The sequence below is a fragment of the Halictus rubicundus genome, chromosome 8, assembly GCF_050948215.1.
Source record: "Halictus rubicundus isolate RS-2024b chromosome 8, iyHalRubi1_principal, whole genome shotgun sequence".
NCBI lineage: Eukaryota > Metazoa > Arthropoda > Insecta > Hymenoptera > Halictidae > Halictus > Halictus rubicundus.
Window position 1 is genome coordinate 5,978,558 of NC_135156.1, and position 26,174 is coordinate 6,004,731.

Below are 26,174 nucleotides of genomic sequence, written 5' to 3' on the forward strand. Positions count from 1 at the left end.
AGCCGGAATTCATCTGCTGCAGCCGCGTTCTGATTGATCCGTGTTTTTCGTTAATGCGTATATAGAACATTTTTGCAAAGGAAAAAATTACTTCAAGTGACATCAGAATTCACCCAACAGGATTTGGTACATCCTGTATATTGATCGTAATGTTATTTAGATAATACCAGTATGTATATCGCAATGAAATTATATAATCACTGATTTCTTCGATCAATGAAAACGTTACCAGAATGTGTGTGCAACATAAAGTATAGAAACATAAAAATTCTCTAGCAGTTTAGACCCGCGATTTCTGGTTCTGTGGACATCGTGTTTTAAATATGAACGATTTTGTACACATCGATATGTTGAATGCGGATTCTTCGCGAGTGTCAGGCGATCCTGGCTTCAGTGAGTTGTTACGATCGGCGGAACAATTGTCCGCTGCTGTTGAAGGTACCGAGGAACTTCCCCAGGTCGAAAGAAACCTTCGACAAATACTAGAAGCTTCAAATGAACTCTGGTCCCGTGTCACGCAGACCGGCACCCAGGATAATCAAGTTCAGGCGTAAGAATACATTAAATTTTATAGTTAATAAAATACCACAACACTCCTTGTACATTCCTGTCAGGATTTGTGTTTACAACGAGAAATTTACTCAATAATTTATGATCATTCTTTTTAGTACAACATAACCTAAAATCTTCTGGCGCGAAAACATTAATAACGTATAATTTCTTCGTAATTTCAGGCACCTCCTGCTCGGATCACGAGGTGTTGATTTACCTCAGATATCGCAAAAGTTGAGTTCTCTTAGTGCCAGACGTACCTTTGAACCTTTAGATCCTATTGCGGACACTGACGTAGTCAGTTATCTTAGAAATGAAAAGGAGAATGCTATTTTGTCGATCATTGAGCAAGTTCATAAAGATGTAAGAATTTTTATTATATTTCATATTATATGTTGAAATGTTAGACATCTAGCTAATCAATTTATATTGTAGACATTCGAGCTCACCAGAGTTCAGCAAATGGAGCACATGCTCGGTGAATGGAAGCAAATGCGATTTGAGATAATTAACGCTATGACAGCTCCGTCCGGGGAGTTGGTAGATCTACGAGGTACACCTCAGCGGACTAAGCTAGCTGGATCCATGGTCAGTGGTTTATCGAACGTAGAAGTTGCTTATGTCAAAGAACTACAGAATTACAATGATCATGTGCTTAGAGGAATAACTAGACCAAGCCTGTTCAATTCATTCTGCAAAGCTGCAGAATCATTCGACGATAAAAAGATTGTAGACCTCTGGAAAATGGTGAAGTATATGGTGGAAATTCCACCGATTCCCAGAGAGGATCAAATTAAATCCAGAAGCACAGCTATTGTCGAGAAAAAGATTGTACTGCAAGCCAGAAAATATTTGGAGAATAGATATCGAGATTTTATAACTTCGGTGATTAGCGAGAATTTGGCACAGGCCAAGAGAGGTGGCATTCCAGGCACTGTGCCACTAGTAAAAAGTTTCGTAAGCGTCAAGGTACAGAATCTGAGAGATCTAGAAGATGTTATGGTAGAAGGCAAACCACTCTGGCCTTTGGTTTATTATTGCATGAGAGTTGGCGACTACAAAGCTGCGCTACAATGCCTAAGCCAGTGCAACACGGACTATCCAGAGTTCAAAGTCGCTTTGGAAGAAACGTGCAATGACCCGGAAAGATATCCCAGTAGTTATGCAGAATCAAATCTGAAACTGCACTATAGGAAACATGTTCGATCGGTTACTGACCCGTATAAAAAAGTAGCGTACTGCGCGCTGGTTCCCTGCGAGCCTGACGACTTACATTCCGACGTGATTTGCACGGCAGACGATTATCTGTGGCTGAAATTGTGTCAAGTCAGGGATCAGCCAGACGCTGAAAATAAATTAACCTTGGATTACTTACAAACTACGATATCAGAGAATTATGGGGAATCCTATTACCACGCGCACGAGCAACCGTTCGTGTATTTCTCAATGCTGTTTCTGACTGGTCAGTTCGAAGCTGCGATAGAATTTCTAGCGAGAGGTGCAGAAGCAAGGCATCTGCCGCATGCGGTGCATTTAGCGGCTGCCATGCACGAGCACAACTTGTTGGGAGTTAGTCAGAGCGTGTTAGCGCCTCTGCTAAGCGTTGATCCTGCCGATAAACCGCCTGCAAAGAGATTAAACTTTGCTAGACTGATATTACTTTATATTAAGAGATTCGATTCCACGGATCCGAAAGAATGTCTACACTATTTATTCTTGTTAAGGTTCGTATCCAAAAGCGTGCAAGTTTGAAGGCTTGAAGTCTGACTTTGTCATTCGTATTTTCTAGAAACATGAAGGACCCACACGACCGCAACATGTTCGCTGCTTCAGCGGCAGAAATGGTGGTCGACGCCTCACCGGCCAATAGAACTCAATTAGTTGGAAAGATAGACAAAGATCGTTGGGTGCCAGGACTTTTAGATCAATTCCAAATCAACACACAGGACGTAATAAACATAAGCGCGGATACATTGTACAGAAAAGGTCTTTTGGAAGATGCTGTAACGATGTATGATCTCGCTAGTAATCACGAGAAGGTTCTTAGTTTATTGTGCACACTTCTGGCTCAAGTGGTTAGCCAAAGGTGCTCTGCACTGCGATCTCGATTGCAAGTCACTGCTAATGACATAAGCACGAGGTAATATTCGAAGAACGGAAAATATTAGGTCAGTGCAAAAGTTCATGTCTGATTTCGCATTAAAACACAACAAGGAATCAGGCACGAACTTCTTCACTGACCTAATACTATAGATTTTACTCAGTGATTCATAGTACATTTTTTTTGTCAGGTACCAAAGCATGGAAGTGCAGGCACCATCTGAATTGGTCTCCGCATTTCATACTTTAAAGCATCTAATGGTATTCTTCGATCAGTTTCACAATGAACAGTATCAGAGCGCACTTAGGGTAAGATATGAGAAGTTTTTCACGTTTACACTAACTTTGTGTATTGTGGGAGTACAGTGGCAATTTTTTGACTGATTGCAGACCATCGCGGAGTCTAAATTGTTACCTCTACACATAAAAGAAGTCGACGAGAGAGTGAATGCCCTGCGACGCGTGTCGCCAGAGGTGGCCGGCACGTTAGCAGATGTTCTTCTAGCAACTATGACGATACTCTATCGTCAATATCAAAAATTACGAGCCGGTGAACCAGGGGATGAAGAAGCGAGGAAGCAACAGCTTCTTGATCTTCGAGAACAGGCTCGCGCGTTAACGAGTTTCGCTGGAACGCTTCCTTATCGTATGCCAAATGAGACCAACAGTAAACTTGTACAAATGGAGATACTTATGTGCTGATCACAAAAGATTCGGTGTGTTTCTCGCCATTTTATTTTGGACAGAGTACTTCGAATAACACATTGGGCAGATTTGTGCAGGTACTGATCTCGCGCGGCACAAAACCAATCAGTGTTTTATTCCATTCAGGCTCGGTGTATTGTCGATGCGGTATATATATTTTTTGTACTTCCACAAGCTTGCACGATTAAAACAATTGTAAACATAATAAATTGTATTGTCTTCTAAGAGTTACAGCTCAACGTTACAGAACGAATGTAATAAATATTTCATAATTTGTTCCTATAGTAAACATCATACATTTATCTTAGAGAATGATTGTTTCTCGCATATGTTTGTAGACATGTAACGGATATTCCAGAGCTTAGATCTTCGACTTTGCCTTCCTTCACCTGAAAGTATTTGTCATTACTATTACGTTTTATTGTATGTTTTGTTTTTTATTACTTACGGCTCTGTAATCAAGGAACATTTCTTTGAAGGCCATAAAATCGGTGAATGTTGATAGTACTTCGAAAACTTCACCCTCCAATTCGTTTTGTTTATTTCTACAACATTTAAAAGAGTACTGAAAGCACGGAATCTTTTATTAATTAAATATTTATTAATGATTAGCTTACTTTAATATTTGCAGGAATGCTTCTATGTTAAAATGTGGTATTACTTTTTGCAGGTAATTAACAATGTAAGTTTCCACAGTTTTGTTCTGTAAAAATAAAAAATGTTAATGTACAAGAAATAAATATAGAAAAAGTAATTTGTTATTTTAAGATACTAACGTATTCGTTGAAGATGTCCATGTAAATTAATTTGTTTTCTTCTATCGGCTCAAAAACGTCCCAATATTGGTCCAAAAATTTTTTTTGAACACCGTGAAATTCGTCTTGTAGCAAAATATCCTCTATATGACCAATAATCTCATCAAAAAGCCTGTCCTCCACATTTTTCGAACTCTGTTCCGTATTTTCATCCTCGCTTGTAAAAAGGCAGCCGTCTACAAAATTATTTATGTTTTTGTTATTATACCTTTGTCTGTACAGTTGTCAACGTGACAGCACACGAAAAGTTAGTGTAACATTTAATGAAACAATTATATTAATTTTTTGAAAAATCACATAAACAAACCTATTACTTCGCCGGACATGATCCAATTTGATAACGAAAATAAGGCACTATTTATTTACGCGACTCTGACGATTATCCACGATTATCTGTCACAGCTAACCATATCGATAGGTCAATACTTGTTGGAAACGAGAATCGAAATGGGAAAGACCAATCAGGGAGCTCGCTGCCGCAGTTCAAATTTTTTGTAGCCGTTTAACTGTGTTGCTCGCAAGAATTTAGTCTTGGAGCCGAACTTATTAATAAATACTGTAAAATAGCGTTAAAACGCTGATCAAAAACAAGCGAACGTATTTTATTTTGCGACTAAACCCTACCGAGACTTCAATTACACATTATTCGTGCAAAAATTCTAGTAGATCGGATTTGCGACCAAAAGGTATGTCCTCAGAATTCTTAAAATAATTCATATATGCAGAATATCAGAAATTAATTTCCCGACTTCGTAGGTCGCGTGTATCAATGGAGATATACACTTTTGACAAAAGTCTTCAAGAGAGGCTGGTTGAGTTAACTGAAATATTATCCAGCAGAGATGAGAAAGTACCAGCCTCTCAAATTAAAGCGGAATGGTCTTATCACATAGAGCTCGTAATAGAGCCTGTTGGTTGGCAAGCATTGTGGAAGATACCTCGTCTAGTATGTGAAGATTTCCAAGTCCATTATCCTACCATAGTGGTGGTCGAAGTGGAGCAAGTTGATTTCACCGATCTATCGGCACTGGTTAAGATTGTTGCTGTTCAAGATGAAATTCATCTGCCAGATAAATACGACGTGCCGCTCATAGAACTTCATCCGACTCATAAACAAGAGAATAACGCATTGGACATGGTGGGCACAGTCAACTGCATCGATCAACTGAGATTTTTTTATAATTATTTATGGATGCCATGGGACATAGATGATGACGATAATACAGATTGGGTGTCCGTGCATCTAGAGACTAGAATTAGATTGTTTTTTGACATGAAGAGAGGCATTGTTAACAAAGACACCAGCGATGTGATTAGAAGCTTGATACGAGAGGGCAAAGAGATTCAGCAGAGGATAGCAAGGCTGGAGGACACCATTTCTGAAGAAGAAGAGACCCACGAAGAGGTAGATGGGGGAACGGCGTGTCAATTGATGAAGCTTCACTTCAGGCTGCAGCAAATCAAGACGGAGATGGAAGTCCTTGAGAATCCTGCTATGAGAGAGATCCTTGTGAAGAATAGAAAAGATTCCTTGAACAATCAGAAACTCCAGAGAAAAGAGAGCAAAGAAAGGAGCATCGAAGGGTACTTTGTATGGCTGGGTGGCACTCTGGAGGAAATGATAGAAGCTATAAGCAGAACCCAAGCCTGTATGCCCGCAGAATTATATTTTAAGTATGTTTCTTGCAATCTGTGGGCATTGTATTCATTCATATTTAATCAAGTTATTTCTATGTTTAGAATATCTGGGTCTTTGCAGGAGACTCTGCAGGTCTGCGATTCAGGGGACATAATCGCAATCGGAGAAGGAACTCATTACATCAAAAGCGCCGGGAATTTAGAAGAAGGGGGCACGATTAGGGGTATTGGTAACGTAGAGCGCACGGTTCTTTCCGTTAAAGACACCGAGACCGCGCCGTCTTTGCTCGACTTCTCCGGCAACAATGTACTCCATTTTATCTAACCGTACCCATCCAATGTCCAGCTCTTTTTATTTCTGAACTGTATTTTGTAGGTACTCTTAGAAGGTGTTACCGTAGACGCAGGAGATCTTACAGCTGCTGTGATAGTCCGAGCTGGAACCACGAGAATAGTTAATTGTCGAATATCCGCGTTGGGTCAAAGTATAGTTAAATTAGGCGTGGTAGTTTTGCCAAACGCGAAACTGATCATAGAGAATTCCGTACTGGACGGCCTCGGCACGGCCATGGTCGTTTACAGTAACGGAGATGTGTACATGGACAATTGCAGTTTTAAAAATTGCATCGAGGGTGTACAGGTGTGGAATCGTTCTAATTTCTTTTTTATTTACGTAATTATTATTTATTATTATATTTATTATTATATTATATTATTTATTATTATTATATGTTTATTCAGCTGTATGACAATGCGAAACTGGCGGTAAATAATTGCATCTTAGGGCAATTCAAAGAGTTCGCGTTACGATTGGAAACGCAAAAGTATTTGAATGGGTCGAGAAGCAGATTCGGCGGTTCGGAATTGTTAGATGGAATATCCGAAATTTCGTTGAGGGATTGCAAATTCGACGGCAATGGCAAAGGGGACGTTGTTTTGAAACTAGGAACGGCATTCGCCCCGGCGAAACAAGACGGGACCATGAAAATGGAAACTTAAAGTAATTCACACAGATTACGCAATTTTCTATTTTTAATATTAAACTGCATGTATCGGTGCTACTAGAGAAATATAAAAATGTATTTTTTTTATCATACCCAATCTCACTATTTTTTGTACAACGCTAATTGTAAGATTTATTTGAAATATGCAATCTGTAGGTTAACGTTAACGCGAAGAAGGTGCGTAGTGTACAAATTTAAAATGCGCGCGTAAACTGGATCTAACATTGGCCAAGATTTCTCGCGCATGCGCGGTGATTTTAGTCTCAGTAAAGTAAAATTCTTGATAAAATGGGGTACCCCGATCAACCTGCAAAATTTTTTAGAATTGTTATGATTTGTTTTTGAAAATAACGAACTCTACACCTCTTTGTAGCTCCTTCTCCAATATTAGTTGCCACTGTATAATAAAATATTAACAATAACTTATCAAAAACTCGTAGAACACTCGTCCCGTCTCGGAAGAGATTATTCCGGTACTTTCCCGTCAATATCACTGCCCCATTACCTTTCCGTCATAATATAGATACGTTACTGTTTTGGGCGCGCATGCGCGAGAAAACTTGGCCGATATCTCATCACTGGTTCCAATCGCCGCCGTTGGATGACACCACCGTCCAGATTCACGGGTTGTTGTCATTACACGTTTGGTGATAAGAAAGTGTATTGTCCGGTGCGTATTTTGCTATTAAATGTGGTTACCGTGGCTGCTTAAATTACAGGCGAGGATATCGAGGGTTTCTTTCGTAAGTTTATATTTACCTATCTTTCAGTGAGTATTTTTAATAATATCCCGCTAAAACCCCACGTTTCTTTCCTAACCTCATCACGCATCTGTAACTCTTCTTGTCTATTTTTCTGTCAGATATGATAGAATCTACGATTTGAATTTAGCGAATGTACGAAAGTACAATACACAATCGTTGCAATCGTTTTCGTAGTGGAACATTTCGTTGGTAAACATTTTCTAATCGTGCCGGATCACCTAACCTACAAACGTGCACGATCGAGGGAAACAACGTCGGCACACGGCTACACATAACGCTGTGTTGACGTTTATATACAGGGTGTCTCACGGTACAACGAGAAAGGCAGTGAAAAGTTAACAATATTGGGCACAAATTTTTTCGTATAGCACTCATTCTTGGAAAAGTTGAACTTAACCTTTAAATTGACTCAAAAAATGCAGTCTCCTAATAAATATATCTAATGTTCATTTATATTGAATAGGTAAATAGAAATCAATATTAAAAATGTAAATCTTCTTTTAATCTTCTATAGTTACATCAGTGTAAATTTATCGGTATAAATTTGAGTCAAGTTCCATACAGGCAAGTAGATACGGTAAATCATGGTAAGACTTTCAAACGGCACACGTGTTTCATTACCTCCGTGTTTCAACAAAAACAAATCCTTGTATGAAAAAATTTAATTTTCTATATTCGATTTATTTTCTTTTAGAGAACCGTTGAGTGTCTTTTTACCGGTTGTGCTATGAATATTTGGACACCTTGTATATGGAAACAGATAACACGTCGCACGTGCACGGTACATTGCCGTGACGCAAACGATAATTTAATCCATACCGTTCCCGCCGCCGTATTTGTTTAAGACCGTGGGCTTGCTCGTGTCTATAAATGAAGGGGCATAAGTACCTGGCCATGTGGCCGTGTCACGTGCATCCGGATCAATGAAGTATCGCGATTTAAATGCTCGCGCTTCGGATGATGAATGAAAATACATTCGGGGAAGATACCGTTTATCAGTCGCCTGGCCGCAATTAGGTCTTCAACCTCTTACGCACGTGTATAGGTACAGGAATAGATGCAATGAGAGGACAGCTTGGAATTTAAATAATGGCGGGTCTATCGTGAAATATCACTCACAATTCTCTTTTCAATACGAACGTAAAAAATGAAATAAAAACCATAAGGAATGTGGAGGGATAGGAATGTTATCATATTTATAAAATAATTGGATATCTACATATTTACAATTTATAAAATTAATTAGTATATTATTATTATTATTATTATTAATTTGAGTTTATTTCGAAGAGGTCGCATTAACGATCGAGTCATTGGCGACCATTTCTATCGTTATCGGTTACATTTAAGTGACTATCATATTCAATTTAAGTTATAAAAATACATTATTGCCTAATTACTATATTAGGCACTAGAAAATAAAATTTATTTATTTGATAAATCGTGAGGGAAGCAAGCGGAAAAATAGCGTGTAACAATTTTGTAATTACAGAGAGAAATCGTTGTACGGGGCAGTCTTACCGTAAAGCAGAGTTTCGCGATAACAAGTATGGCCCTGGTAGAAACAGCGAAGCAATTGTCGGACAGGCAAACACAGTTCGGTAATAGTCGTCAGTTGGAGCCATCGGACTGCATCTTCGTCTTCAAGGACACGGAATCCGATTACGAGGAGCCGACGTCAGAAGTAGATGAGGTGAGTCCGTGATACTGTTCTTCAATTCTTGACGGAGTACCAGCGAATGGCGAAACAATGCTTAAATTAGTTACACCTCTCGTAATCATGTGAGGTAATAATCTTCGACCTGTTACTTTCACCGGTATCGAAACCATGCTCTCGTGGATGGTACGATCATACAAACAACAGGAGAAAAATGTATTGAACAGATGAAATGTCTGCAGTAATAATTATTCACACATTAGAATAAAAATTCTAACCGGACTGCATTAGCTGCGACACGAAGGAGTAATTAAATCCGAGGTGGCAATTAAAAATCGAGAGGAGTTAAACCGAGTATTATCGACGAAGAGAAAGGGAAAGCGATGGCACGCTCGATCGTCGTAGATCCTTTCGCTGCGTAGTCGTTTATCGGAATCCTGCATTCCTTATCGGTCATCGTAGACTATGCGATTTATATTCCTGTTTCTCCTTGTTCGAGTATCGTAGACCTTCACTCGAGGAACCCGTACAAGCGAGTACCAACAGAAGATCGCATAAATACTTAATACTCGAGTCGAGTTTCAACAACAAGCCCCGGCCACAACCACTACCATCAGTCTCAAAACTTCTACAATCTCGTGCTCCGAACGCAGACGGTAATTATTACCTCAAACTTCAAGAATTAATTTCAATCTACCGTATCGTTGAGCCACGAGTTCCGGATCTTCACTTTCAAACCGCGATCTCGGCGCGGTACTCGGAATTTTAGACTCTCAAGTTCTAATTTCAATCTTCGGCCACCGTCGACCTCGAGTTCTAACATCGATCCCTATTCCCGGGATGTCACTGTATGCTTTAATCTTAATCTCCACCTTCAAACTTCGATTTCAAGTTCTAACAACGTTCTCTTATTTCAACCTCAAGTTCTAACTTCAATCTCCATTCTCCTAGTTAACGTCGAACTTCATCCTCAATTTCCCGTTGCCATTCTGTCCAAACTGGCATAACCGATCCTCAATCTGTGATCAATTTACCGCGCGGATTTCCTACTCTAATCTCGTTTCTAAACAATGGTGCGGCATACGCTATACCCTACGTCCACAAATTGTCCATAAAACAATTAAAATGATAACCTAGATCTCGTCGTAATCAACTTCGATACAATTGAATTCTTATCTGAATTCTATGACTACACGTCGGATCAAAAATTTTCCACCTGGATTGCAACGAACCGTGACACAGAAATTTATTTTCCTTCTCAGTTTCTCGCGCACCGAGTGACTGAATTATTAAAAATTATTAAACATTCCCAGAGCTTTTCGGTAACGTATTCGGACGCCGAAGGGCCTTCGCCCAACAAAATCGAGCATTTTGGACGGTGTGGCGGTGCATGATTTAGCATGTTGTCAGTAGTCAGGCGCGTGTACCAGCGTTGTGTCCCGACACAACTGGCATTTGTTCGCCGATTGTTCCTGCGGTGTAAACACTGGGCCGGTATTTCACCGTTGGCCCCGCCCCCGCCTTTAACACGCTCAAAAATCTGTTCGGAACCGGCTCGCGGAGAAAGGATTAAGTGCAAAAACCGTAACGGTGACGTTAATGAGCCCAACTGATTTAAAGTGTCCCACGGAACGACTCCAGCGTTCTTTGCAGCCTATTCGCGGCCCCGTTAAACACCCTCTCTTCTGAAAACGATGAAAACAGAGGTCGAAAAAAAAAGAAATGAAATAGAGAGGGACGAGCCTCATAACACATGCGCCGATGCTTTTGACCGCGAGTTATTTGCAGCCGCGTGTCTTCCGGAATGACTGATCGGCCTCTCGTCGTTCTTTCATTCTCTCCGCCTTCCCTCGCGTTCCTTTTTTCTCGTTGTCCCTGTTTTCTCTCCTTTTCTACCCGCTTTTTCACTCCGTCGCCCTCCGACGACCAAATTCATTCTAATTTTAACGCTAGAACTTTTATCAACTGCCGCTCCTCGACGCTAACTCTCTGTCGTGAACCTAATAATGCTTGCGCTCACGTTCAACCCTCTGTATCCTAATTTTGACGAGCGTGAACGAAATATGTACGATAAACGTTGGTAGTATGGAACATCTGATTTCGAAAGATTTTGAAGTATTTATCACATTCGTTGCCATCATTTCTTAGCTGGCTACCTTTACTCTTTAAATGTTTTATCAAATGCACCTCCTCTATGAAAAAGTAAAATAATTCGACACAAGAAAGTCATGGTGTCCCTGGAGATTATTTTGTGCACTGCGACTTTAAACAGCAAAGTATATAAAATTAATTTGACTATCTTTAAGACAATCGCATGATCGTGAACGTCGCATACGTGTGACGGTGCCAGCGAAAGTGTTAAGATTGTAGTATGAGAATCGAGGGAAGACAGAGTGAAAACGCGGTAACTAAAAAGCGAGCGTTTAATTTTTGTAAGTAATTGAAAGCAATCCCCTTCGATTGCTCGGCGCATTTAATTGTCTCCGACGGTAGTAGTATTTTAGAGGCGAACGCCACCGCCTCCGATTTCTTCCGTTCTCCTTTATTTCATTCTCTGCTCGCGTAGACACAGTCCCGTGAATTATGACTCCTTCCGCGTTTCTTTCTCGTCGTTGTTTACGTTCTTCCTCGTCTTCTTCTTCCCCGGTTCCATTCACCGTTCGGTTCACGCCGCTCCTCCATCTTTCTTCCTCCCCTCGGAGTTAATCTCTCGGTCTTTTTATCTGTCGACTGGCCGGTCCCGTCGTTTCCTCGACTTTTAATTCATTGTCCATCCCGTTTCCGACCTTCTTTCGTTCGAGCTGGTCCATTCATTGCTCGATCCACTTTCCATAAGTGTGCAGACTGAAAGAGAACAGAACGAATATCGGCGAAACAGTGGTACTTTGATTTTCCCCTTTTAACAAACGGTGTACACAATGTTTTCTTCTCACCCTCGGTCGATCGTTTACATCGCACCGTGTAGACCGTTTCCGCCTTTTGTCACAACGGCCCGGCGAATTCATTTAATTAAAGGGTGAAACGCTGGAAACTCACCTCGCTGACAGTTTCCTTTTTTTCTTCTTTCTATTAACTCTTCGCCTCGGATAAGCTTTATTGTTTGCTCTGTCATAAAAATTGTTTGCACCCTCTCCCCGCTGTGCTCTTTACTCGAGGATGTAATAAACTGAACCCCAGGATCTTTCTTTTCTTTATTTCTGAAATCCTACGGCGCTGCGTTTCGTCGGCTTTTCGCGCCATTCCCCCGGCTTGGTCCTTTGCTCCGACTCTCTTTTCTCCGGAAATACTCGGCCGTTGGTTAAACCGCAGCATCTTCCCAGAAGTTATTCCCGACCGCGGACGCGAGCACATTGTGTCCCTTCCGGTGTGTTTTATCCTGACGCCACCGGTTTTATCGCCGCAGATTCATTTATCATGTTTAGCTGACCGCCGGATCCCCGTAAATAGAAGCTATCCACCTATGGAAGTCCGCGCGCTAGGTGCTGCCAGCCCGGAAGGTTCCATTTTTGAACATAAAGGGAGCCTGCTCCCTTCCGGGCGGGGCGATCTTCCCTTCAACCCCGCTTCGCTTGCTCCTATTTTACTCTTTTTATCCATTTTTGCGGTCGAATATTGGCACACTCCCGCAACTTTTAAGAATTCTGGGGCTTTTTTCTTGCATCTTCTTCCTCAATTTGCAGTCGTAACGCCCGTAGAGATCTTAAAACGATTTTTGGAATATTCGAACCCAATCCTGAGCTTTTGGAAGGAAATATTTGACTTTTTTCCCGCTTGACAGTCTACCAATTACCCCAATGTTCTCCTTAATAACACATACCATATTTTCTGTATATCTTTATCTTTTCTCAAAATCAATTTCAAACCATCCTTTTTTACACACCCCATGTTCGTCATTTATACCGCTTAACCCTTAAATTGAAATAACTTTTCGGACACGTGCAACTAATTTTCTTCCCAAGAAACCTCCCCAAGACTTCAACGTCCATTCATCAATATTTTCATTCTGTCAGACAATTTCCGGATGAGATACAACAGCTAACAGATTTCCACGCGAGATCTTCGCTTAGGAATATTTATTCGAACCGAGAGAGAGAGAGAGAGAGAGAGAGAGAGAGAGAGAGTTTTTGAAAATAAAACAGGACTGATTGCTCCAGACGTAGCCTACATGCACAGGCCTCGCCAGGCGTGCAAGCGAGAATTTCAGAGGCGAACGAATGCTTCAAATCTCGGTGCTAGAACGTATTGCTTATCCCCCGGAATAGCGCGCCATTAATTCGGACACTTTTGCAGTGCATTTGTTCCGCGGCACTCTAGCGAAACTCTCGCGCCATTCGGGACGCGTCTGTTCGACTAAATATACCCCTCGGGCTGTCCGGGATGGGACGTCGCGACGGCGACGCGTGTCAGCTAGTATTCTTCACTTTCGCGAACCAATGTTCCGTCAGGGTATTCGGAATATTTTTGCACGATCGAGTGTCGAGTGCTCGACACGATATTCTCAGACCTCGGCCGCTTCTCTATTCCACCCCCGATTTTCGCCTTTTAACTGTGAACCCTTCCGCGAATCCAAACTTTCAGCCTGCTGGCTTCCCAAACTCGTAATTCGCACTAGTACAACGCAATTCTTATAAGTGTAGTATGAATTACAGAACACAGACAGTAACGCAATCCGCAAAACGAGCATCGTCATTCAAGACGTCCAGTTTGTGCAATAAACTCGCAAGTATCAGCTCTGATTAGAAGCAATTTTCGAGGAAGAGGAGGGGAAAACAATTTTCCGGAAGAAAAAGAAATGGGGCGAGATGGTCCCCGGTTATGGCGACGAAGGAACGAAGCGAGCGACGAGCGTTTTCGCCGTCCATTGTAAATATTTGACCGAATATATGCGGGGTTTTAAAACCGCGCGGCTAGATGGCTGCCTCTCGGAGTGTGCTCTCCACCTGTTACGCGGCGATTAAATATTTCATCCACGTCGGAATTTTCGTTAATAGTTGGATCAACTAGTTTGAACCGTGGCGGCGGCGGGGGATGCCATGCCGGCCGCATTATCGTTGGCAGCACACTGGTCCGCATTGTCTTCCGTTCGCCGCCGACGCCGCTTCGATAATATATTATGGAGCGCCTTGCTTTTAAAATTAAATTGCCTCGTCTCGCTGCGCCGAAAATTGCTCGACTGTGAATATCGTGAATTATCCTGATGCGGATCACGTTGGTGCCGATGGTCCGCGTGTATCATGCTCGCATTTATCCACCGTGGCCTCCCGCGTTCACGCTATAAACGTTTTTGCCAAAAAATACACGGCCATATTTTCTCTCCTGCTCTATGTCTCTCTCTCTCTCTCTCTCTCTCTCTCTCTCTCTCTCTCTCTCTCTCTCTTTCTGCAGTCTATATCACAGCCATTTTATGCTTTGTCGATGATAGACTATCAAGGGAATTAAATGGCTGCCATCCTAAATGGCATCGGTCCATGCTCGAAGGTTTTAAAGCCCAATTACCGGCGACTAGCTTGTCAAGAGTGCTATATATTCGACACGGACAATACCACCTAAGCGTGTTTCAAATTATTTATCTTTTCAAGATTTACTTCGCTGTTCTTCCCTCTGTTTTCCACGTTTAGTTTTAATGGCTCCAAGTGATTACGCCACAAAAATGCTCCGCCCTTAAATGGCATTTCTCCCAAGTGGCTCCGCCCATAAATAGCACTAGCTTAGATTCATGTGCACGCGTTAATCTCCTTTGCTTCCTCTTCTCTTTAAATTTAACAAGAAGTTGCATTTTATTCTTAATATGTTGCGAAGAAAATCAACCGAAAAGATCTCAAATAGCTACGCCCTTATAAGGCTCTAAATGGCACTTCTCCCAAGTGGCTCCGCCCCTAATTGTCTCCAATCCATATTTAAAAGACCCAACAATTATCAACCACCTAGTCAGAGGAGCAATAAATTAAACGATTTCAAAATTAAAACAGATAATAAGATGAAAGTGGAATAATTCATTTCTTAACAATCGGTTCTCTAGAACAATAGTCGAACAAGGAAGTCTCGCGTCGAGTTATTCAGGTTATTCCTCCACCATCGTGATTTACTAGCTACGTCGAACAATTAATTTGGAGATTCTTGGCTGCTAATTGTTCAATCTAAATATTCTGTACGAGCGCCAGTATATAATGTGTTAATTGGATACATATATGCCCCTTTCGCGCTTGTAAATTACAACGTAAAACATTGCCACATAAACTCACGTAATACACTTGTACACTTTCCAAAATATTCGAGAGGACGGATCAGTTAGCGGAGTTTAAAACTGTCTCGTATAACATTTTATTAGATCACGTAATTCTGAGCATATTTCATTCTAATCGTGAAACCTTTGTCTGCCTAAATTTCAATGGAGTTAAATGAAACAAATGTCCCAGTATTAGCAATAATCCTCTACAATCTTCACCCGTTTTCCTGATTCCTGTGGGAAAATTTACAATTACAGCTGCACAATTTCACATAGAAATTTATCATCTTTGAACCAAGATTAAGTCATTGCGTTAGGATATATTGTGAGTAAATTGTTTGGAACTTCGACAGTTTCGCAATCTCAAATATCGACAATAGAAAAGCAGGATTTAATTCTTCTTTAACGCTTTGAGTGCTAAGTCATCGACCATTTGCCACTGAAAGTGGTAAAGAGCATTAACCCTTAGCGCTCGAATGGCGACTGTAAGGCGCCACGAAAAATTGCTGTATCATTATTCAAAATATTTTTTACATTATTTAATTCCTTTGTATTTAATAAATTACTAAACATTTCAGGATTGTACGAGTAAATTGCAGCATTTTCGTATGTATAGCGTGAAAAAATATATACAGAAGGGAAATATTCTAGGTCGGAAGAAATGTTTCATTTTGGAGTTAAAATGGCTTCGAGTGCAAAGGGTTAATAACGCACATATTTAGCAGCTTCTGTTTGAAATCTTCGTCCCATGTCTGCCACAATGTCTTAAGGTTTTAAAGCAAAGAGACATAGGATAAAATTGAAGGAATCGAAGCGAAACGCGTGCGGTCGAGGCCAAGCATCCCAATTTTGATGAAAGCAAATTCGCGGCGACTGGTCTCGCGAATCGGGGAGGCGCGGCTTGCGTAAACTCTCGAGCGGAGTAGGATTGGCGAATTCGATGGCTCGGAGCCGGTCGGATCTTTCTAGCAATAAGTCAGACCGTTTGTCAGCGGGTTCGACAGCACAATTATCGTCGCGACGTTAAATCACGGTGCTTAGGTTGGCAGTCGCGTCTGGCCAGGTCGCAGAGGCGTCAGAGTCGCATGGACACGGACGGATTCGCGGCGGGGCTGGCTATTGCCAAAAGATAAATCAATAGCGGCGATGATGCCACCGTACAGACGAAGGGAAAAGAGGGGCCTAGACAGCAGCTCCAGCTGCGGCTTATTTCGAGCCTTAGCTCCCGCGGACGCGGAGCCCGGAGCCGCATTCTACTCGTCTCCCCCACACGGTTTTCCCGCGAACGGCGAAAAACAGCGGCGCGGGGAGTCGGCAGAGGAAGATCTAGACGGAGCTAGATAGAACAAGAAAGGTCTAGAGGGATCTAGAGAGATCTGAAGGCTGGAAGAGGCCTCGGAGAGAACGTGGGAGAACGAGAGAGAGAGAGAGCGAGAGAGGCACCGGAGCAGATTTAGAGAGAATAGGAGGTGTCTGAAGGCGTCTAGAATGAACAAAAGAGATCCGCCGGGGAGAGAGAAAGCTGCTGAAGGGATCTAGAGAGTACGAGAAAGATCTATGACGGTTCGTAGCGACCGAGACAGATTTGTGACGATCCGCGGCGAGCTACTTTCCAGAGATTGCGAGCAGCCGTGAAGGTATAAAACGAAGCGAACAGGAATTTTCAAGAGAAAGATCTATCCGGATAGAGTTGGCAGAGATCCGCAGGAGCTGCGATCGTTCTACTGTGATTTGCCGGGGAGTAGAAGAGATCTACTGGAGGATTGGCGAGTACGGATGCGCGGAGGAAGCGCGACAGGTGCTCCAAGAGCAACCTTTGTTCTACAGATATTTGCGGAGAGCTGAAGATAGATCTCAGAGATCGCGGAATTGTTCTGGAAGCATGGGCACAGCTTGCTCTGTAGGACCACTGGATAAACAGTGTTTTGTTCCTTTCTTTGATATTATTTGCTCTAAAGTGGCACTGTAGGGCAAACATAGGCACAGACATATCTCCATTTTAATTGGGAGCAACGGGGCCGTGCCGATTCGAAACATTTTACACGAAGACAGAGCGAAAAAGATACAAGCGCAAAGTCTTCTGATTCGCCCCAATCTCATTTCCCCGAAATTGTTGCTCTCGGAGGCAAACTAGACTGCCCCAGAGAGCTCTGGAAAGAGCCAGGTCGTGTTGCAGCGGTTTAAAAGTTAGCAAACTTCCGCGAAGGTGCCCAGAGAGCGAAGAGACAGAGTTCAAAGAGACGAAAAATGTCCATAAACGTCTACCACGGACAAATACGTGCGCAGAGGTGCAAAGAGACAGCCGGAAGACATCAAGGGACGGCCGTAGACGGGTGAAGAGAACAAGTGATGTCCATAAAGATCCGGGAAGAAGCGTGGGGACCTAGAAAGACCGAGACAGCCCACGGAAAGCGCAAGAGACACCTAAAACCCGGCAGACCCAGAGACGGAGCACGGCCGCGCACGTGCTAAAACCCGAAGAAATAGATTATTTATTGGACCGTAAACTTCGGCGTAGCTCGCGGCCGGCCTTGTTACAGCGATGCCGACGCAACAGTAAATAAAACAACTTTATTGCGGTACCAGGAACGTTAACGAATTGTTAACGAACCGGAAAATCACACTGGGGGCTCCTGCTGTGATCGGTCGGCCATTTATTAATTTCCCGAATTTATATTACGGGCTCGTCAGTTCGCGCGAGTTCATAATACTGCTCGCGTGACTGTTTCTCCGTTGGCGACGTTCATTTTATTGTACAGCAATTTATGGTCTTCCCGAGTCAATAGAAACAGACAGACTGGACCTAACCGTGGATAACTAAACTTCCGCTTTTACAGGGTGAAATATTTTTGTCTTCATTAAAAATACTTAGTTGCCTAGGGTTAATGGTAACGTAAATCGATCGAACACGTTTGGATAGCGTGTTGAAACTGTTAGAAGACTGTCTAGAAATCAGTTTCAGAGGAAAGATAGCCGAGAAAGGTGAAGTGATTGCTTGCAGCAAGGTGCGCAAAATCGAAACTCATCGAGACACAGTTGCGCTCCGGAGGAACAAAAAAAAATTGAAATTCGAAAGTGGCTCGGTCGATCGGGGTGCAAGGTGATATCGTCGAACTGGGCTACTTCGTTAACCGATCCACGTCACGGTGACGGCGAACAAGCCATCTCGGCGGTGTGAGAGACCGAAAATTGGGCAGACGTCGTTATCCACCGCAGTGCACCACGCGGGAACGTTTTAATTTAGTCCGAGAGGCTACACGATAATTACATAATGAATTCCATTGTAGATTATTCTTCCTAGTAATTCGAAGAAGCTTCACCGTTGGAGCGAGGTAGATTCAAGGTCGGAGGGCGGAACCTGGTTTAATTATCCCGCCCGTGAACGACGCCCCTGAGCCGTTGGCTCCACCCACTTACACCAAAACGATGCAATTTGGTCGTAAACAGCATGTGGTTTGTTAGTTTGTGTTCGCAGCTGGGCTTAGAGTGATTCGTTTATTTTGGACGTTATGGAAAATGTAGAGGATCGTTGGAGTCACTTGCAATTGGATGCTTTGGCTCCGTCTATTTATAGAAAAACGTGTAATCATTTTCTCACAGATTTTTGTATAGGTTCCAAAAACGTCTCCTACTCTTTGGCTCCGCCCACTTATTCCGATTGTTGCAGAAAATATACAAGAACGTTGTACGTTTCGACAATTGAAACAGCCTGTACTCAGGGGAACAAAAGATTCTATCGTCATCGAGGAAGATAAAGTGTCGGAAAGTTTCGCATAATTTGTTCCCCGTTCACTGCAATTTGTGCGGAGTTCTGACAACAAGATTTGACTTTTTTCGACCGGCGAGCAGAATTTTGTCCAACAGCGTCGGGTTCCGAACGTTTCGGAATGCGTAAACAAAATGAAATCTCTGTTTTTGCGAGGGCGCCCCACATACCGAGGCAGCTAAACTGTCGTTCCGGTAATCCGGCCAGAAAGAATCGATTCTTCGGTCCCCTAACGCGCGAACCGGCCCCCGTAAAAACAATTATTGATGTTACTGCTCGTCGGAATCGTACCGGCGGGAAATTTATTTGTCTTACTGTCAACGCGGCGACGTAACGTATGAATGAACGCGACGGCTTCAATGAATTGCGATGCGTTCGCCCCTGAAATACAGGGTGTCTCACCTAACTTGGCCACCTTGAATATCTCGCTTAGTGTTAGTAATAGAAAAAAACGTTATAGGACAATATTAACCTAACCGAAGGGGCAATATAGTGATTCGGGAAAAACTTTTTTCAAGGTCATCAATTTTTTTTTAAGTGGAACTATATATTTTTTTTATCGCGATGTAATAGTAAGGGTGAAGACCTCTTCAGTGACATATTATACAACGACCTTCGTGTGACCTTGGGTATGAAAAATCCGAAAAGCATTTACTACACTAATTGGTTTGATTGAACTAGTCTATTTCAATAAATGTTCGAAATGATGACCATTGTTTGCAATACATTGTTGTATACGGAAAATAAATGATTCTTTGGCTCTTCTAATAGTTTCATTGCTAATATTGGAACATGCAGTTCTAATACGCATCTTCATATCTTCGGCTGTTGATGGAACATGTTCATAACCAATACTCTTAAGTGTTCCCCATAAAAAGAAATCTAACGGAGTTAGATCAGGTGACCACGGAGGCCATAACACGTTTGCGCCTCGCCCAATCCAACGTTGAGGGAACTTTTCGTCTAATATTTGACGGGCTATTCTTGAGTTATGTGCCGGATGTCCGTCATGCTGATACCACATCTCAATCCTTCGAGGTAATGGTATTTCTTCCAATAGGTGAGGCAAATCTTCAGTTAAAAAATTGGCATATTTGTTACCATTTAGTGTACCATTAACACCAAACCAATTAGGGTAGTAAATTAATCACTGATAATACTTATAATGCTTTTTGGATTTTTCATACCCAAGGTCACACGAAGGTCATTGTATAATATGTCATTGAAGAGGTCTTCACCTCTACTATTACATCGCGATAAAAAAAAAATATATAGTTCCATTAAAAAAAATTGATGACCTTGATATCTAGAAAAAAATGACTTTGAAAAAAGTTTTTTCCGAATCATTGTATTGCCCCTTCGATTAGGTTAATATTGTCCTATAACGTTTTTTTCTATTACTAACAAAGCGATACATTTAAGGTGGTCAAGTTAGCTGGGACACCCTGTATAGTAGAACTCGTGCGACCCGTCGTCGTTCGAGTCAATTTCCAAAGAGCAGCGGGATTGAAATTTCATACGCAGTCATTTCTGATGGATTTTTAACAATAAACAAATCAAAATGAAACGCTTAAAATCTTGTTACATGGTCGACCTCGTACAATTCGGCATGACTATGATAAAAGAGTGTTGTTCTAAAAAAAGTATTCGCTTTATTATCTGAACAATTAAATGAAAGAACGACTAAAAATAACTTACGTAGCAGATGCGTAACGAAAAGCCCACGAGCATTCAACCCGATATCAAGTGATGAGAAAATATTGAAAGTTAATGGGACTGGAGAGGGTTTCAAAGCCGCGAGCATAACGATGGGAATAAAACTTGAATTCGGTTACTTTCGGCGGGGCGAGTGGAGTGGCGGGCTGGCAAGTTGTTTCAATTTTTTAAATGCCCGCGCGACGGTTCCCTTTGCCACCGGAGCCCCTCAATTATCCGCGGGTAAATATTTCTGAAAGCCCGGCCCGGCGGATACGCGTCCATTACCCTGCTCTCTATCGCGAAATAGAGAAAAAAATGGGGGGAAAAAAAGGAACGAAGGAAATGGGCAGGCAGCTTTTTGGTTGATGTATTTTCCCAGGGCACGCCGCGCCGCGGCCCGAGTTCGGCCCGGGTCCCGCGATAAGGACGACCGGCGTCCGGTTTTATCCGTTTGTGTATCGGCCGTACAATTACGACTGATTTATTGTGAGTTTTCACCGTATGAATAATTCACCCGTTAAATAATTCATAAGTCGCACTTGGCGTGCCGTGTAAAAGGTAACTAATTCAAAAATAGAATCGTAAATGGACCGCGGAAGAAGGGTTGAGTGGAGGCGGGGAGGAGCCGGCGGGACGGAACGGTGTAAAAGCGATTCGTAATTAAAGTTAATTACAGGCAGAAGCACGTACGCGGGCCCTCGCAATAAAAGCGCGGGAGTAAAACACCCGATTACAGACGGTGCCGCCGATACTCGCAGTTCGAACGACTTCCGACGCGTGGGCGGGGCCTGCTCGCCGCCTCCGAGACCATTTCTCTCTATCTGCCCATTCAATTTCTCGAGAATTTACATTTAAACGAGAGATTAATGGATTACGGCGGCGAAAAATATTCGTGTCGATTCTTGTCGGCGGGAAACGTATCGGGAGGCGTGGTCGGCCGCTCCTGGGGCGGGGCGAGCCACTATGAGGGCGTGGCTTGTACAGGGCTGGCGATAATGACGGAACAGCGATCCTATATTTGTTGTGGGATCGATCACAGATTTTGTTGAAGAGAAAATTGTCTACAAAAACGTTATGATTTTGTATAAAAACCTTTGTACGTGGACATTGTGTTATCATAATAGAGAGCAAGACATTACTTTAATCATAACGGAATTACTCAGAGGCAAAGAGGAGGCAGGAGATCAGCTATACGATTAAGCTTCTATTAAGATTCACCACTAGTCCCAACAGTGAACAACTATATTTTTAGGGTATTAGCACTATAACGGTAGTCGATAGCAACTGTCACATCTTGCGACAGTTTTGTCGAAAATTAGTGGAACTCGAAAACAATTTCAACGGAAGGGGCCTGTGTCCCGGTCAAACTCTCAACTTTCTCGGAGCAGGGCGAGTGAGGTAACAGTCCGGATTTGTGCGGCAAGCGTAATCGCGTCCCAGTAACGATTTTAACGCTCCGATTGGAGCGACGTCTAATCAGCGTGGCCCGCGGCCGGGAATCAATCATCGTGCCGGGGATACCGGTCCAAAAATTCGACTCGATAACGGGAACGCGGGAAAAATGTCGCAACTGTTTGAACGCGGACGCGAATATATGCAGGTGCTTGATTTGGCGCGTGGCGACGACGAACCACGGGAAAAAGTGGTCCCCGGCCATTTCCTGGACATGACACGGAGAACGATTTGCGCGTGGACCGTTCACAACCACATGCTGCTCATTTATAACATGTTTATACGTGCACGGACCTCCTCTGCCTCTATCTGGATCCTCTGCGACCATTCTGGGCTCAGAACGCGGCATCTTCTAAGTACTATCTCTTACTTTTCTTAATTATATCCAGATTTTATGTGTACACATACGCGTACATAATAAATATTTTATATATTTCTTATTTCATTTAAAACTTACACGCTGTGGATCCAAGAAGTATTTGAAGTATTTTTCAAAAATTTTGTTATATTTAAACTGTCATCATTTTGTGAAAAATGATCGCGCGACAATAAATTTTGACTCATTTTAAAGCTACAAGCCCCTGGTTTCATAAGCTATCGTTCGTTTGATTCTACGATTTTTTTTCGAAAATGTTATGCATTGAAACGTCCGTGGAAAGTTTGAAAAATTTTTCTCGTCATTGACATCACGATAGATGTAAAGATTGAAGCTTTCTCGTTACTACGACAGCTTCAAAATTGATGTACCATTTTTTTTTTAGTCGTTTTAACAAGCCTTGAATGAGAGGTGCATTGGCAACTTTATAGTGGTACAAGTTACACCACGAAAGCTTTCAAATTACACAAAATACAAAAATACATTTCTATCAGAAGATTTAGTTGATTGGTTCGCTTGGCTTCGGTAACAGTGGATTTCACTGAAAATTTCTAATCGAGGTAGCAGAGAGAGAGAGAGAGAGAGAGAGAGAGAGAGAGAGGGGAAGAGAGAGTTTCGATCCGAGTTTATTTTTGCGGTTTCCCTGTAGCGATTTTTGTTTTCGTGTTCGCCGGGGGATTGATATATCTGGTTTCGTGAACAGTAGGCGAACAGGATATTCTCGATTCGATTGTTTAACGCGCGTTTCGTGCAGAAAGGAGCGCGGCATGCGACGCGGATGGAAATAGCCACGGCTGGTTCCAAAGTCGGAGTCCAGAGATCGGGCAGGATTTTACGAGGTGCATCTCGAATAATTTGGCACCGGGTACGTGTCACTGCGTACTATGTAAAACAACGTAAAAGCTAATTTATGAACAAGTAGCGGTGGACCGTGTATTTTTGGGGGAGCAGCGATGCTCTCTGCCTCCCCGTCGTGGTTTACTTTCTGATATTCCGAACCGTCAGTTCGGATCAAAGTGCTGCCGGTTCATAAACGTTCGGAGAGGTGCGGGAAACTCGTATAAATAGCCGGCCGGATCACTCCTCGGATGTCGATGCTCGCCGAGCATCGTGATCACCGATCGACAGATCGATATTCTCGGTTACGAAAAAATCACCGCTCCTCCCTGGTCATCTAATTCGCAGAAATTAGAATCCACTCCAACTTCCCATACACCCATTAAAAGTTCCATTAGTTTTCGAATAAAATGAGAAGCTCATCAAACTTCGTCAAACCTATTAAACCCCGGGATAATCCTGTTATTTCGTAAACGCGCGAGACTCATGGTCCGCCGATCACTCGAATCTCTGCGCTGTGAAATATTTTTTGAAGGAACTAGGTTCTACGAAGAGATCCCTAGGAATTCCAGTGGGTACTCGATGATCTACGGCGTCCAGGCCATACGCGATTTATCACCGCGCTTAAAAATAACGATAAGCAGACCGGTGGCGGCGGCTGCGAATCGTTCGACAGGGACGCAGAGCCAGGGTCCGTTAATTACGTCAATTCACGGTTGTACCGCGACGAGAGCGAAAGAATCTTCCATTAGGCGTAAAATAGACCGCAGGGTGTACCTTTGTTCGGAGCTGCGCCGTGCTGCAACCGTTTATAATTATCACGGGGAGAGCGTTAGCTCGAGTCGCCCGTTCCCATGTGGCGGGCTAGCTCTCCCCACTCCGGAGACCTCTAAGTCACGTGCTGCGCGGGGACGGTGCGCGTGCCAGTTGTATTGCTTTGATTTCTAACGCTGGAAACGGGCAGTGATCCCCCGACTGCCGATTTTATGCATTTGTGGTTACAATGGTGAAACGTTGAACCCTTTGCACTAGACTGTCTCCTCTGAGATAGCAGCCAAAATCAAACAAACTAAGACATTACACATACAGTCCGCGACACTTGATTAAACGCAGTGGTATTTTTGCTGTATTTTAACTAAATGAAATTTAAATTATCATTTTTGTGTTTTCAATATGATAGATTCTATTTGATAAAAGTTTACATACTTTACTTCGAGAAATTATTTATGCAGTACAAAATTATTCGCTTGTTTGAAAAAAAGTAAGGATAATCTTGCGACATTTGATTAAACGCACTGTAATTAAACCGCTAAAACACATTGTTATCATCACAATCATGGTTTATTAATATTTTGAGTATCCTCCATTCTTATTTATGATTTGAAATATGCGATTTGGTAATGATTTATACAATGTATTTATGTAATCCTGTGGTATGGCTCTCCACTCCTCTTCAATCGCGGTTATCAGCTCTTCTTGACTTGAAAATTGTCTATTATTCATATAGACCCTTCTTGACAAAAATCCCCAAACATTTTCTATTATATTTATGTCGGGTGATAGTGCTGGCCATTCTAAACACGTTATTTCCTGCTCTTCAAACCACTTTTTGATTATCTTGGCAGTATGTATTGCAGCGTTATCTTGTTGAAAAATCCAATCATTATCATTAATAACGCCAAAAATCTTAATTTTTGCTGCTCTTAATATCTCCAAATATTTTTGTGAATCCTGCCGCCCTTTCATGACCTTCAAATCCACGACACCTTTAGAGCTTATGGCTCCCCAAATCATAACGGATCCTCCTCCATGCTGTCTTCGAGAAAAAATTCTTTCTTCCTTTCTCAAATCGTGGTAATAATAGGAGTACCCATCTGGACCGTCCAAGTTAAACTTTTTCTCGTCAGAAAAAATTACTTTTTGCCATTGTGACACCCAATCCATATGCTTCCTGGCGAACTCGAGTCTATCCTTTTTATGACGGTCTTTTAAACAAGGTTTTTTCTTCATGCATCTTCTTTCGATGGTGGGTATCTTTTTTAAATATCTTTGTACGGTTCGTACACTCGCTGAAACATTAGCCTTCTCAGCAATTTGCTTCGCACTACAAGTAGAATTCGATGCAATCCTCAAAACCGACCTTTTTTCTCTTGGCGATAGAGCCTCTTTAGTTCTGCCTTTGTATAATTTTCCATAATTTTCACTATTCTTCAAATAGGAACGTATGACAAATTCACTTCTATTTAATCTTCTTGCAATTTCTCTTTTGGAATACCCTTCTTCTTTTAACGCCTGAATCTTTCCAATTTCGATACCGTTTAACTGCTTTGCACGTCCCATTATTTCGTTTTTCTCACAAATTTTTAGCTTGCTCTTGCAGTATAATTCTGGACATGATACATTGGTTGCTAAGAAACGAAATGAAACAAAAGAAATGCAGAAAACAGGACCGTGACTATAAAAAAAGGAACCGCGTTTAATCAAGTGTCGCATATGCATTTCGACTGTTTTCAGAAAAAGCGAATACTATTATACAGAATAAACAATTTCTTCAAGCAAAGTGCGTAAGCTTTAATTACTATAT

The 26,174-nt window shown here is 42.2% G+C and overlaps 5 protein-coding genes across 6 annotated transcripts in view; 3 read left to right on the plus strand and 2 right to left on the minus strand.

The window, feature by feature from the left end:
* Positions 1-13,461, minus strand: part of Wdr59 (WD repeat domain 59) — a 28,294-nt gene extending 14,833 nt beyond the window's left edge. Inside the window, exon 1 of the mRNA XM_076792136.1 lies at positions 13,456-13,461. The gene's annotated coding sequence lies outside the window, so the exon portion shown is untranslated. The remainder of the gene's footprint in view (positions 1-13,455) is intronic.
* LOC143356439 (nuclear pore complex protein Nup93) lies at positions 304-3,632 on the plus strand. The gene is made up of 6 exons (XM_076792139.1): positions 304-550; positions 735-915; positions 988-2,276; positions 2,342-2,692; positions 2,844-2,961; positions 3,043-3,632. The coding sequence occupies exons 1-6, from the start codon at positions 324-326 to the stop codon at positions 3,352-3,354; spliced, it is 2,478 nt and encodes an 825-aa protein (XP_076648254.1). The 5' UTR covers positions 304-323; the 3' UTR covers positions 3,355-3,632.
* On the minus strand, positions 3,551-4,574 carry LOC143356456 (ADP-ribosylation factor-like protein 2-binding protein). Its single transcript, XM_076792166.1, has 5 exons — positions 4,480-4,574; positions 4,134-4,348; positions 3,975-4,060; positions 3,806-3,902; positions 3,551-3,746 (listed from the first exon to the last, which is right to left on the minus strand). Exons 1-5 carry the CDS (start codon positions 4,496-4,498, stop codon positions 3,657-3,659), a joined length of 507 nt encoding a protein of 168 aa, XP_076648281.1. The 5' UTR covers positions 4,499-4,574; the 3' UTR covers positions 3,551-3,656.
* Nesd (SHC binding and spindle associated nessun dorma) lies at positions 4,728-6,921 on the plus strand. 2 transcript variants are annotated; one of them, XM_076792150.1, is made up of 5 exons: positions 4,728-4,858; positions 4,929-5,846; positions 5,913-6,117; positions 6,187-6,450; positions 6,552-6,921. In XM_076792150.1, the coding sequence occupies exons 2-5, from the start codon at positions 4,942-4,944 to the stop codon at positions 6,807-6,809; spliced, it is 1,632 nt and encodes a 543-aa protein (XP_076648265.1). In that variant the 5' UTR covers positions 4,728-4,858; positions 4,929-4,941; the 3' UTR covers positions 6,810-6,921. The 2 variants fall into 2 exon arrangements, with proteins under 2 accessions (XP_076648265.1, XP_076648266.1); XM_076792151.1 differs by lacking the exon at positions 4,728-4,858 and having other exon boundaries at positions 4,886-5,846.
* LOC143356443 (pseudouridylate synthase RPUSD2) overlaps positions 7,417-26,174 on the plus strand; it is a 262,149-nt gene continuing 243,391 nt past the window's right edge. Inside the window, exons 1-2 of the mRNA XM_076792145.1 lie at positions 7,417-7,557; positions 9,071-9,271. Coding sequence (XP_076648260.1) covers positions 7,504-7,557; positions 9,071-9,271 — 255 coding nt within the window. The 5' untranslated portion in view covers positions 7,417-7,503. The remainder of the gene's footprint in view (positions 7,558-9,070; positions 9,272-26,174) is intronic.

Excerpts from the sequence above, each read along its gene's own strand:
- LOC143356439 (XM_076792139.1), top strand. The coding sequence starts at position 324 with ATGAACGATTTTGTACACATCGATATGTTGAATGCGGATTCTTCGCGA. Across the intron at positions 551-734 it reads CAGGATAATCAAGTTCAGGC|GCACCTCCTGCTCGGATCAC; the intron begins GTAAGAATACAT and ends TCGTAATTTCAG. Across the intron at positions 2,962-3,042 it reads AGTATCAGAGCGCACTTAGG|ACCATCGCGGAGTCTAAATT; the intron begins GTAAGATATGAG and ends GACTGATTGCAG.
- LOC143356456 (XM_076792166.1), bottom strand. Across the intron at positions 3,903-3,974 it reads GCATTCCTGCAAATATTAAA|AAATAAACAAAACGAATTGG; the intron begins GTAAGCTAATCA and ends TAAATGTTGTAG. Across the intron at positions 3,747-3,805 it reads TGTTCCTTGATTACAGAGCC|GTGAAGGAAGGCAAAGTCGA; the intron begins GTAAGTAATAAA and ends AAATACTTTCAG.
- Nesd (XM_076792150.1), top strand. The coding sequence starts at position 4,942 with ATGGAGATATACACTTTTGACAAAAGTCTTCAAGAGAGGCTGGTTGAG. Across the intron at positions 5,847-5,912 it reads CCCGCAGAATTATATTTTAA|AATATCTGGGTCTTTGCAGG; the intron begins GTATGTTTCTTG and ends TTCTATGTTTAG. Across the intron at positions 6,118-6,186 it reads TCGACTTCTCCGGCAACAAT|GTACTCTTAGAAGGTGTTAC; the intron begins GTACTCCATTTT and ends TGTATTTTGTAG.